General features: G+C 42.3%; 1 protein-coding gene across 8 annotated transcripts in view; it reads left to right on the top strand.

The window, feature by feature from the left end:
- The window catches only part of Phkb (phosphorylase kinase regulatory subunit beta), a 204,043-nt gene that overhangs the window by 140,187 nt on the left and 51,531 nt on the right, over positions 1–12,325 (top strand). For 5 of the 8 annotated variants that reach the window (XM_063278111.1, NM_001414933.1, NM_001414934.1 and 2 more), the window contains 9 exons: positions 1,648–1,731; positions 2,161–2,265; positions 3,216–3,298; positions 3,687–3,777; positions 6,529–6,590; positions 6,680–6,842; positions 7,728–7,809; positions 9,555–9,612; positions 12,098–12,188. In XM_063278111.1, the coding sequence (XP_063134181.1) occupies positions 1,648–1,731; positions 2,161–2,265; positions 3,216–3,298; positions 3,687–3,777; positions 6,529–6,590; positions 6,680–6,842; positions 7,728–7,809; positions 9,555–9,612; positions 12,098–12,188 (819 nt within the window). Of the gene's footprint in view, positions 1–1,647; positions 1,732–2,160; positions 2,266–3,215; positions 3,299–3,686; positions 3,778–6,528; positions 6,591–6,679; positions 6,843–7,727; positions 7,810–9,554; positions 9,613–10,899; positions 10,991–12,097; positions 12,189–12,325 lie in introns of all 8 variants that reach the window. The other 3 variants (XR_010060011.1, NM_001414932.1, XM_063278112.1) reach the window with 3 other exon arrangements.

Genomic DNA, 12,325 nt, shown 5'->3' with positions numbered 1-12,325 from the left:
GATTGTGGCATTTTCTAGTCAAAAATATGTTATTATTGGAACACTGTGTAATGTAAAAAGTATTTTTTATAATTTCGTTTTTTCTCCCTGCTACTTAGTTCCCAAAGCAACCACTCCAAGACTAATCATTTATTATTAAATGCGTGGGCCACAAGCTGTAGCTTGTAAACGTATCTAACCCATTCAAACCACTCTGTGTCTACCGTTTGGTTAGTTGCAGCTCCTTCAGTCCTGGCACACCTCCGCGTCTCATCAGGCCTCCTTGCTCTGTCTTCTCCCGTCTCTCCCTGGTCTCTCCCTGCGGCTCTTCTTACTCTCATGCTATTTCCCAGAATCCTCTCTTCCTGCCAGTGTCCCACCTCCTATTTCTTGCCTCAGCTCATTGGCCATCAGGCTTTTTTATTAACAGGTGATGCTTCTAAGAGATTCTCTCTACAGTGTAATTCTCCGATTTTCTCACATTGAAACCTGAATAAACACATTTACTTCAAAGGGTAAAGCTCTCTATCTTACAAAAAAGAAGGACAAATACTCAGCAGACAGGGAAACACGAAAAATCAAGACCCTACACTGGAAAAAAAATGCCAAAAAATATTTGAATATATGAGGATGAAAGTAAAATGAAATATCTTTTCAACCCAAAAGACTGACGTAAAAACCTATGTAAATTTTACATCTGTATCTATAGAGAGAGATAAACACATATATAACATAACAGAGAAAGAGAGGGGCAGGGAGAGGGAGAAGGTAGAAAGCTAGGTGTTACATTTCAGAAAGAAAGGGCAGTCTCTTTGGTCAAGCAAGTCCATTTGCATATCCAAAGATAGCACTTGAATTTTTTTTAATAACAATTTCATCAGGAGGTGGGGGCTATATAGGTAAAGGGCTTCCTGGTTGGAGGTTTTCAGCTCTTGCAGACCCAGTTACTGCTATTCTACTGTGGCACCCTTCCTGCCCTCTAATGTATCTGTTTGTACCTCTTGTCTGGACACCTCCGTAATAAACTTGATAACTAGGAAACAAAAAGATTATATATTATGAATACACATTTATGTAAATGTGCACTCATTGATCCTTCTGTATATTGCGAGCGTATATTTAATCTGTGTCCTTTAAGAATCTTTTGATGCTTCTTTAGGTTTACACAGTAACTTACACACCCCTTTCAAAATATACCAGAGTCAAATAATTGTTGTATAAGGTATGAGAATAAGCAAGACCAACATTTTTGGTTGGAATACTTTGAAATTCATGTAATCAGAAAACAAATTAGTAAAACAATTTCATTTTGATAAAATATTTTTAATAACTTTAAGTGGATATACACACACATATATATATATATATATATATATATATATATGGAGAGAGAGAGAGAGAGAGAGAGAGAGAGAGAGAGAGAAGGGAAGCATCTGTCTCTTGAATTGCTTTATGAATCAAAGCCTAGCAGGTTGTTCTGGTCAACAAGTATTATAACAGTGTTACAGTCTAGAATGTTGTTAATTGAATCTAAAAGTTTTGCTTTGAAAAGCTCAGTGCCCGCCCCCAACCCAGAGTTGTTTGGCTGTGTGTTGGTCCTAGCTGGGCCTCCCTGGCAGCATTTCTCTACAGTTGCCATTGCTAAGCCAAGTATCTTATGTCTTGCAGGCTTATTTCCACCTGGGTATCAATGAAAAGTTGGGTCTGTCTGGAAGGCCAGATAGGCCCATTGGCTGCCTTGGTACTTCAAAGGTGAGAGAGTGCTTTCCACATGGAGTGCTGTTGGGTAGTAATTCTGCATGGGGAAGTCATGCTTGGCCTCTGGCCATCCCTGTCACATTCCATTATGGACTTGAGGCAGTTATGTGAGTTACAGTTTTCTGCACATCAATCTTACTTACTGTGTGTCGTATTATTGAAGCTTCCTGGGATAAATGAACATCTCACTGCTGTGCCTTTGCTGAGCCTTGTAAAGCATTTGTAACAATATGTACTCAGGCATAGGGGTTTCAGCCTATTTACTGTCACAGTGACTCAAGCAAAAACTTTAAAGTTAACTCTTTATGGACTTCGTGAGCTATCATTTGCCCCTTCAGAAATAAGCATCTGTGTTAATTATCGTTGAGACTCGGGGCGCCGTGCCTTGTGTTTTGCACGTGTGCTTTCTGTTTCCTCTTTCAGATTTACCGCATCCTAGGAAGGACCGTGGTTTGTTACCCTATCATCTTCGACCTCAGTGATTTCTACATGTCTCAGGACGTTCTCCTGCTCATAGATGACATAAAGGTAGCTCTGGGCAGAGGTGACCTTGTTCACACTGGTTTCTGACAGGTGTCTTAGACAGAGGATTCCTGGGTGTCCATGACGCTGGGCTTCATCAAGTAAAACATGCAAATAAAACAGTGCCTTTGCAGAGTTTGGAATTCTAGCCACACTAAATGAAATCCCACTCTTCTATAAGTGATAATGTTTAAAACTATGCTTGTGTGATACTAGTAGTTCATCTCCCTTTGAGAGAAAAATTAGAGTAATTTTACTTGTGAAGACTGTCCAGTAGGATCTTGACTAACCCATAACTGTATGGTTAGGATCTGTTCCACTCTACTCTGTGTGGAGAGAAGAGAGAACCGTGGCCACAATACCTGGAGCCAGACTGTGTCTGTCAATTCCTGACTCTATTTACCAGCTGTGTGTTCTCAGATGTTATTCAGCTCCTGTATACTCTGATTTTTCATCTGTAAAACCAGACAATCAAAGGGCCGTTCTGAGTGATCAATGAATTAATTTGTAAAACAGTCAGGTACATGGAAAGTTTGTGATGGTGATGGGACTCCATAGCCAATCAAAGCACTGTCCACACATCACGGATGGTTTCTACAGATGTGGTTCATTTTCTTCTGCTTCTTGGTACTAATCCATAGTGAAGAGTAGTGACAGTCTTCTGAGTGATGGAGCAGGGGAGTGACTGTTTTTCAATTCACTTATGAGCTGCACTTTGTTAAGGTGAGAAAGAAACATGATGGGAGGGAGAAAAGAAAGGCAAGAATAAACACGAGCTTCAGAACAGAGTGCAGGTTTAAAGTAAGAAGGAGTCTTTGCTTCTAAGTAGCCTAAAGTATCCCAGGTTTGATTATAAACTATTATAACCGTTCTGGGCCCTTTGCCTCTCAGTTAGGGATCCCAGCAATCTCAGACACTATTCCATGACATCCTACCTCAATCTAATTTTTTGATAGAATGCACTACAGTTCATTAAGCAGTATTGGAAAATGCATGGACGCCCACTTTTTCTTGTTCTCATCCGGGAAGACAACATAAGGTAGGTTGATGAAAAAGCCAGCCACAGGACTGAAGAAATGGCTCCACGCTTAAGGGCCTACACAGGTCTTGCAGGGGACCTGAGCTCACTCTTGCAGGGGACCTGAGTTCACTTGCCAGTACTCGAGCCAGTACTTACAACAGCCTCTAACTCCAGCTCCAGGGATCTCATGCTCATCTGCCCCCTATGGGGACTGCATTCACATGCGCACACACATAAAGTTGCACTTGCTTTATGCCATTAACACAGAAAGTTAGAAAGCTGAGCCTCCTGGTATTTCTCTATTCTTAGCATGCTGCGAGCTCTTTTGCATATATAGCAAATGTTTCTTTGTTCATTTTGCTTCCTATTGTTAATAAGGTTGTTTTGTTTATCTTCTTTATTCTAGAGGTAGCAGATTCAACCCCATATTAGACATGCTGGCAGCCTTTAAAAAGGGGATAATTGGAGGAGTCAAAGTTCATGTTGACCGTTTACAGGTAGCCTTCTAAACTTCACTACTTCTGGTTTAGGACAATTCATCTGCTATGCTTCTCAATGTGTTTTACAAGTTTCATTCTGTGCTTACCGTCCCACTCCTGTTGTCCCCGACTCAGTTTGTCCCTCTGTACCCATCAGGTGCTTGAACAGTGGCTGCTTCTTAAGAGAATTTCAGACTTTGGTAGCTCAGCTTCACTTTGGTATTTGTAGAAACAGGTCTATCAGTAGACTAATGACTTGCCTATAATCTTGGGTTTCTACAGGCATTTTGGTTATCTCTTGGTCATATGGGGTTTTGCTTACTGAACTGTACTGTCCAACCAGGAGAGAGCTTTGTCCCATCCAAGCACTACAGCATTACCAGCGCAGCTCCTAAATGGAAGCATCCATTGGTCCCCAGGGAGAGCACTGGTGCCCCTTAACACCTCTTCCAGAAAAATCACATATTTGTAACTAGTTTAATCCTCTCTAATCCCAAGTGATGTTTTAAAATTGAAATCTGTAGAGTACTGATAGTATTTGGCAGTAGCCAGTGAACTTAAGCTAAACATTTACTTTATGATCAGAAATAGCCAATAAGGGCGAGTAGACTATATAAATATGGTATGCTAAATAACAGTTATTTGCATGTTTTCAGTGTGTTATCAGCTTTAAGAATTTAGTTATTTTCGACTCTTTCTCATACCCTACATGATGGTCACTCCTTCAGAGTGGAGAGACTCACACCATGACGCAGGCTACCGTTGTTCCCTCACTAGATTTTTCTGTGTCTCCTGTATTCTATTATCAACACTTAGCCTTCTCATACTCACTTGTTCCTGGACATTACACTGATTGTAATCCCCAGTGACTTCTCACACACCTAAAAGTGGAGACCAGGGTCCCAGAGATGGTGTGTGAGGTGAGCCATAGGTTCTGCACCTCCTCCTGTAACTCTGCCCTAGCACTCCTTCCCTACTGTGCCCATTTCTACTTAGCATTTATCTTTTTACAGTGCACTTACCATCATAGGACGTGTATTAACTTTATATTATCCATCTCATATACATAGCCATGAGATCAATGTCAAGGGACCAAATATTTCATATATTTTTATGCTAACCCTTAGCACCTAGTATGATGCTTATATGTAGCAAATGATCAATAAATACTTATCTGAATTTATCTAAATTATTTTTTTCAAACAACAAATTGTATAGATATAAACTCATATGTTAGAAACACCATTCAGCAAATCCAGAAAAAGACCCTGCCCTCAGGAGGTTCGTAGTCTAAGAGCCCAGACTCACTGGGCTGTGCACAGGGGTTGCACACTTGGCTTTCCTATCCACGCTCTACAGGGAAGATTGGTGTGCTGGTGTTGTGTGTCCTTCCTGTATCTGGTGTCCACATTTGTGGTTATTCCTCTCTCGTCTCTACTAGAGAAATGATGGATTCATTTGCCACAAAAATCAGTGTCTCCTACCCACAGCGTCTTCATATTTGAAACAAACTGAGAGAAAATGATATGTATAAGCTAATTTTAATAAGAACACCTAATGTGGAATGACTTACAGCTTGTGTCTGACAGTTCTCTGGGTAACTAGAAGTGATAGGTAAAAGCCGTTGTCTATTCTCACCCATTCACACTGCTCACCACAAACCACTGACAAGCAAAAAAGGTGTTTGAGTTTAGACTCATTTAGTTTGCTGATCTTATCGTTGAGAAGTAATAGAATGTGGTGACCAAATGTGGGCTGCCACATGCCAGAATGCAGAGAGGCAATAGCTTAGATATTTATTGTTGTAGAAATTATTTAATCCCAACCTTGGGTTTCTACCCTGCCTTTAGCCCTTTAGTTCCTGGATAAAAGACACACACAGCCCTTATATTTACAATAAGCCTTAAATAGCACAAGAGCGGGCAGATACCTACCATCCATGCTGTTAGAATCTACTTTCCTATCAACAAACCCGTGTTGTTACTTCCTGTTTCATTCGGGCAGCTCTTAACGCCAGTCTGCTAGCCCTCAGGGCCATATTTTTATGGCTCACCTAACCCATGGTGGCTTCTCCTTCCTTCTCCTGCACCTTCTTCTCCTCATGGTTCTCCTCTGACCCCATGCCTGGGAAACCTAAACCCCACCTATTGGCTGTTGGCATCTTTATTTACTCTTCTGAAATAACTTGGGGGCAAGGTCTAGGTACTCAGTCTCTGGGATAACCAAGTTCTGGTAACAAAACACCAAACCTCAACAATTCTAACCTCATGATCTTGTAAGAGGGTTGGTTATTTCATCTCTGGATGGCTCTGAAATACATTAATATTACAGCATTATGATCTAAGGTTTAAGTTTCTATTGCCTTTCCCAAAAAACAATTTAATATCTCATTTTCTAAAAGCTTAATAAACGCTAAAACATTTTAGAACCCTCTTTAAAATAAAGACATGGTTGGAGGTTTAAACGATCAGTGGAGACTTTGGACCAATCCCCAGCACTGTAATAAATAAATACGTGCCCGTAACTCAGAGATCAGAGACCATCTCATGTGGTTTTCCGATTAATGTGACTCGTGAATTTGTTGCTTGTTATATCCAGCCTATTAATAGGTGTTTGCATTCTGTTTTAATTTGTTACATTTAGAGATCTCTGATTTTAGAATGCTCATTTAGGAAATTACTTCAAAATTGTATGTAAGTGAACTTACAGAAAGTATGAGCAGAGGGTGTAGCTTGACAGACATAAACATCTTGAATCATCACATTGCAGACATTGATATCTGGAGCTGTAGTAGAACAGCTTGACTTTCTGCGGATTAGCGACACAGAAAAGTAAGTCCCCTTGGATTACTTCGTTTTTGCATTTCTTGGAACTACATTAGGAAAGCGGGAAATCTGAAATGTCTTATTTTGATTTCCAGGCTTCCAGAGTTTAAGAGCTTTGAAGAACTAGAATTTCCCAAGCATTCAAAAGTCAAACGACAGAGCAGTACTGCAGATGCTCCTGAACTGCGACAGGAGCCAGACATCACCATCACAGAGTGGAAAAACAAATCCACCCACGAAATCCTTCAGAAGCTTAATGTAAGCAAGATATAATCACACCCAGCCCTGAGAGGCTGCCAGAACAGGGCCTCTCATTCAGGCCGTGTGCCTTTGTGTCCTCTGAGAGAAATGGGTGGCTGGTCTATGGCCAGGGCAGGCAGTGAAAAGGTGTCCTCGTGGGCCAAAGTCAGTATGGATGTAGAAAGAGGTTAGCTGAGGTTAGCTCCATTAACTGCTCTGTCTTTCCTGTCACTGAGGAACACAGTCCTCTTACTGTACCTACATGACTGTTTTAGCAATGTATTACTCGGTCCAGATTATTCATTATTCAGATTTATAAAAAGAAATGAAACCTTACTGGTAGAGCTGTAAACACTGGGTCATGTTTGGCCATAGAGATTTGAGCATGTCAACTAGATACTTTCTTTGCAGTCATGGCTAACTTATTAGTCCATATAAACGATAATGTCACATAGCAGTCACAAAGCACATACACAGTGTCCCAAAATATGTTCTATATGTGTCCCTTCCTGTCACATGTCTCTCCATCTCTACTGATAGTAGCATGGTCTCTCATTTGTAAATAAGTAAAATCAAGAGGAGAGTGACTTGGCCAAGTCTCAGATGGTGATGCATTAATACTCATACACACTATGGAGTCTGTTCTTCAGTTATTTGCTTATTGGAACATTTGATCATTAAATCCTGCTATGTCCAGAAACTGATTTGTGCACCCTCTGCCTTCAAGCATCTCAGACCCATAGGTCTGTAAAGCCATCTCATTCACTGTCTCAGTGGCATCCTATCTTCCTTCCATTCCTGTCAGACTGTTCCCCCTCTGCATCCTGTGCTTTGCTCTCACTTGAGTCCTGTGGCCATCGATGGCCATTTCATCCTAGATCCTTATGCCAATTGCTGTTTCAGGACTGCGGTTGTCTGGCTGGCCAAACCATCCTGCTGGGTATACTGCTCAAAAGAGAGGGCCCTAACTTCATCACGATGGAAGGTACGAGTAAACGAGCAGGGGCGGGACATATCTATAAAAGGACCTCTGTGATGTGAATATCTGTCAGACACATAACAGCGCCCACTGTTGTGAGTGATTTCCTCTTCCATTAACTCTCCCTCCCTCTCACATGGAAAGACTCCCTCAGCCTTGCCTCCCTCAGCCTTGTCTCCCTCAGCCTTGCCCTCCTCAGCCTTGCCCTCCTCAGCCTTGCCCCCTTCAGCCTTGCCCCCCTCAGCCTTGCCCTCCTCAGCCTTGCCCTCCTCAGCCTTGCCCCCCTCAGCCTTGCCCCCTTCAGCCTTGCCCCCCTCAGCCTTGCCCCCCTCAGCCTTGCCCCCTCAGCCTTGCCCCCCTCAGCCTTGCCCTCCTCAGCCTTGCCCCCCTCAGCCTTGCCCCCCTCAGCCTTGCCTCCCTCAGCCTTGCCCTCCTCAGCCTTGCCCCCCTCAGCCTTGCCCCCCTCAGCCTTGCCTCCCTCAGCCTTGCCTCCCTCACGCAGTACCTTGCTTCTCTCTGCTCGGCTGTTCTTAGAGCCTGGCTTCTGCCTGTGACCTGAACTTCTAATTACTCCATAGTTGCTGTTGACATTGCTGTTTCCTGCTTTACTTCCTGTGATTTCTCAAGAATAGTATTGAATAGCTATATTTATCAAAGCTGGCTTCTTCATGATGTGCAGTAGCCATTTGGAACAGACTTTTGCTCTGAAAGTGATCTATAAAGTAAGTCATCTCTAAGTGTGTCTGTGTCCACACTGCCCTGCGGAAGGCCAGTGGTCCTTGAAACCCACATTCGTATGCAGTCATTGCTTCGGGGAATCCTAAAGTTCTACATCGTGATCTGTTTCTGGCATTTTGTAGTAAAGAGCAATATAGGATATGTTGAAACCTAATTCGAGTCATCAGACTTTTTGGCTTATCTGAGAACCCTGTCCAGCGGTACGTGCTTTGGTTGAAGTGGAGATGCGCTAACCACGCACCTTCCAGTAGTGCTTGCTCGGAGCAGAAATGCTGTGCACTGAGCTGCATCTCCGCTAGTGCTCTTTGTTTTGAGGTCGCCTTAAGTTGCCCGCACGAGCCTCTGACCCAGTCTGTGGGCCAGGCAAGTCCTGCATTTGTAGCACTCCTGTCCTGCTGCGTAGCCCGGAACACAGCACGCACCCCAGGCCCAGCTTCTCTGCGGGCATCTGTGGAACCAGGACATACTCTGCAGGCACCTATAGAACCAGGATGTAACTATTCTGAATTAAGACTGTAGAAATAACAGAGAAAATGTTTAAAGATCTTTTCCTTATCCTTATTCTTGATGCTCAGTTATGGCATATTGCTTCTTCCTGAGAAAACCAGTCAAGAGTGCAGAGCCCATGTGAGTCATGGCCAAAGTGGGACTGAGCCAGAGGCTGTGCTGACCAGAGTGTTGGAATGGTTGTAGCCTCACAGAGGCACTGGGCCGTAGGCGCCTCCATTTAAAAAGTAGGCTTTTACTCAGTTGACTAATTTCAATGTGTTGTTTCCTGTTGAAAAGTAAAATAATACTTGTATTTGTTTAAAAGTTTAGGCTACATATCAGTTAAAAAAAATAGAATTTTCAAAACCATACCATGTAGTAAAGGTGCTAGGAATACACACTTCTTACTTGAGTTACAGATTTAAAGTAGTCAGTTCAAAACAAGAATGTTTTCTCTTTTTTTAAAATGAAAGTTGTCCATTTAGTTAAGAGCTCTCTTCAGTGAAGACTTCTTCTCTGTCTAGGAACTGTGTCTGATCACATTGAGAGGGTGTACAGAAGAGCTGGCAGCAAAAAGCTTTGGTTTGTATGAATTTCCCTGTTAGTTTTAATTCCTGTATTGTTATGTTCAGTAGCTTAAAGATAACATTTGATTCTTACAGATGTTACTCATCATAATTTTTATGTTTACACTCTAAAGTTATGGCAGCCTAACTTCTTACTTTTGAAGAAAAAGTATTCCTATGTCACAGGATACTAAAGAAAAATAACTGGAAATAAAAACCTCCCCAGGGATTGAGCCTAGAAAGCCCTTACTGGGATGACAGAACTATGACTCTGATATGCCACATTGTCCCAAGGAGGATCTTTTTTTTTTAATTGAATATTTTATGTATTTACATTTCAAATGTTATCCCCTTTCCCTGCTCCCCCCTCTCCTATGCCCTCTCCCCCTGCTACATTTGAGTACCACCCCTCCCACCCTCCCACTCCCACCTCAACACCTTGGCATCCCCCTACATGGGGAAATGAGCCTTTACAGGACCAAGGACTTCTCCTATTGATGCCAGACAATGCCATTCCCTGCTACATATGCTGCTGGTTGGTGGTTTAGTCCCTGGGAGCTCTGGGGTGTCTGGTTGGTTGATATTGTTGTTCTTCCTCTAGGGTTGCAAACCCCTTCAGCTCCTTCAGTCCTTTCTCTAACTCCTCCACTGGGGGAAGAGATGGCTTAGCCGTTAAAGGCTAGGATCATAATCAAAAATAGAAGGCGGATCGTTGAAGTTTCATCTTGTTTAGCAAACCTTTAGAAGGTCCTGAAAGACCATCTAATTCTAAGCAAAAATAATGAAAGGCGACTATCTCATCACTTAAGTTGAAGGAGTCATGAATCAAGTTGTTTAAACTCACAGTGAGGAGAGTGTGCCTAAGCGTGCAGCTCTGCATTCTGATGCAGCTACATCTCGAGCAGTTTCTTACGAAACCCATCGTGGTAGACCTCGAGATTCTATTCCCTGAAGTAAGGGACTGCACACATTTTCTAAATAGTGCCTCATCTCTACTCTATGGCAAATCACTCTTGCTGACTAGAGAAACAGTAAACACCCAGTTTAGATATCTCAAATTTCCACTGTAAGTTCTCAGTGCAGTGATACGGGCAGTCAGTAGATAATTTTATAGTGTGTTTCACTGTACCTATAGTATTGTTCGGGCTAAGCAAAACCAGTTCTTGCTTCTGCATAATACTTATGTCTTTGATAAACCACTGAGTAGCAAACTTAGAAATGCTGACTGTTATATTTAAGCAAATAAAGTCCTGGAAGCTTTATTCATTCTATTCTCCCTTTTATGGCTCTCCACTGCCCCCAGGCTGGCTGTGCGGTACGGGGCTGCATTTACCCAGAAATTTTCCTCCTCTATAGCCCCGCACATTACCACCTTTCTGGTACATGGGAAACAGGTAACATGCACAGAATTTGGGAAACTCGAGTTGCTTGATATGTGTGGGTTTATCTGCGTTCCAAGGGTTATCTGCGTCTTTTGGTGTTCAAGTATTAGATAAAAGTGTCTCTCTAGAAATGGGAAGTATTTGTTTCACTAACTTGGTCAGCTATCGGCTTGATTTTCTACTAGCCCTTTCATGTTGTAATTAAGAAATATAAATGCTTGTTATAGGTCAATTTCTGTGGTTAAGCTGAAATTTAAAAAACGGTACTTTCAAACCTTCATTTTGATTTTATTCTCTCTAAATGTTCACATAAATTTTTACTTTTGAGGGGAAATGTCTTATATATTGCATGTGGTGTAATTTGGGGGGTATAAATCTGTTCTCTCTACATTCTAAGACTTTTTCAGAAATGTAAAAATAGAAGTGTGAATTCCTTCCCCCAACATTCTGTCTTTATCAAGAAAGAAAGCGAGGGGGATTCATCTCTGAAACTCAGTGCTGAGTCCCCAATCACTCAGGTACCAAAGACACTCAAGGCTTCAGAGATGGCCCAGCAGTTAAGAGCACACACCACCCTTCCGGAGGACCAGGTTCAGTTCCTCGCATCTAGCAGCTAACAGTCACAACGCTGGTAAATCTGGCTGCAGTCTGCACAGGCGCCAGCACTCACATGTGTACACACACACACACACACACACACAGTCACTTACATACATAGTTAAAAAATATTGCCGAGAGAAACATAGTCACAGGCACATGAAGCTTTTTGTGAGTTTTTTTTTAACATGAAGCAGAATACCCCCTAATGGCTTCCTCTCCATCTTCATTAAAAGAATAATTTGGGCCTCTTGCTTTTTCTTTCCCTTATTTTTTTTTTTTTTTTTTGAAATTGATCTTGGCATCAGTGATGCCCTTTGCCACAGTTTGGTGGCTGAGGTGAGTGTGAGACATGGCCTTCCCTGGATGGTCTTCTTTCAAGGGTCATGTCTAATGACAGCTCCTTCTCTATCATGTGAGGACCCAACTGTATACATTTTAAGGTTTCCCAGTCAAGGGCACCATTTATTCACCTTCTTTTCTGTTTGTGAAGATCTGGCCTGCTTTCTTCTCTGCCCTCAGGTCGGTTGTACGCCGTGCAGCAAGTCTTTTAAATAAAGTAGTGGACAGCCTGGCCCCATCCATTACTAATGTTTTAGTGCAGGGCAAACAGGTAAGTATCTGCTTTTCACACTCGAAGACACAAGTTTCTAGTTAGGACACTCACATCTGCTTAGGTCAGTGTCAGAGACTGCTCACAAAGAGATTGATTACCAGTGAGTGGTTTGGGAGTTTCTCCAAGTCTCTTTC

This window comes from Rattus norvegicus, chromosome 19 (genome assembly GCF_036323735.1).
Source record: "Rattus norvegicus strain BN/NHsdMcwi chromosome 19, GRCr8, whole genome shotgun sequence".
Lineage (NCBI taxonomy): Eukaryota > Metazoa > Chordata > Mammalia > Rodentia > Muridae > Rattus > Rattus norvegicus.
The sequence above is the reverse complement of the archived record's forward strand: the minus strand, read 5'-3'. Positions and strand labels throughout refer to the sequence as shown.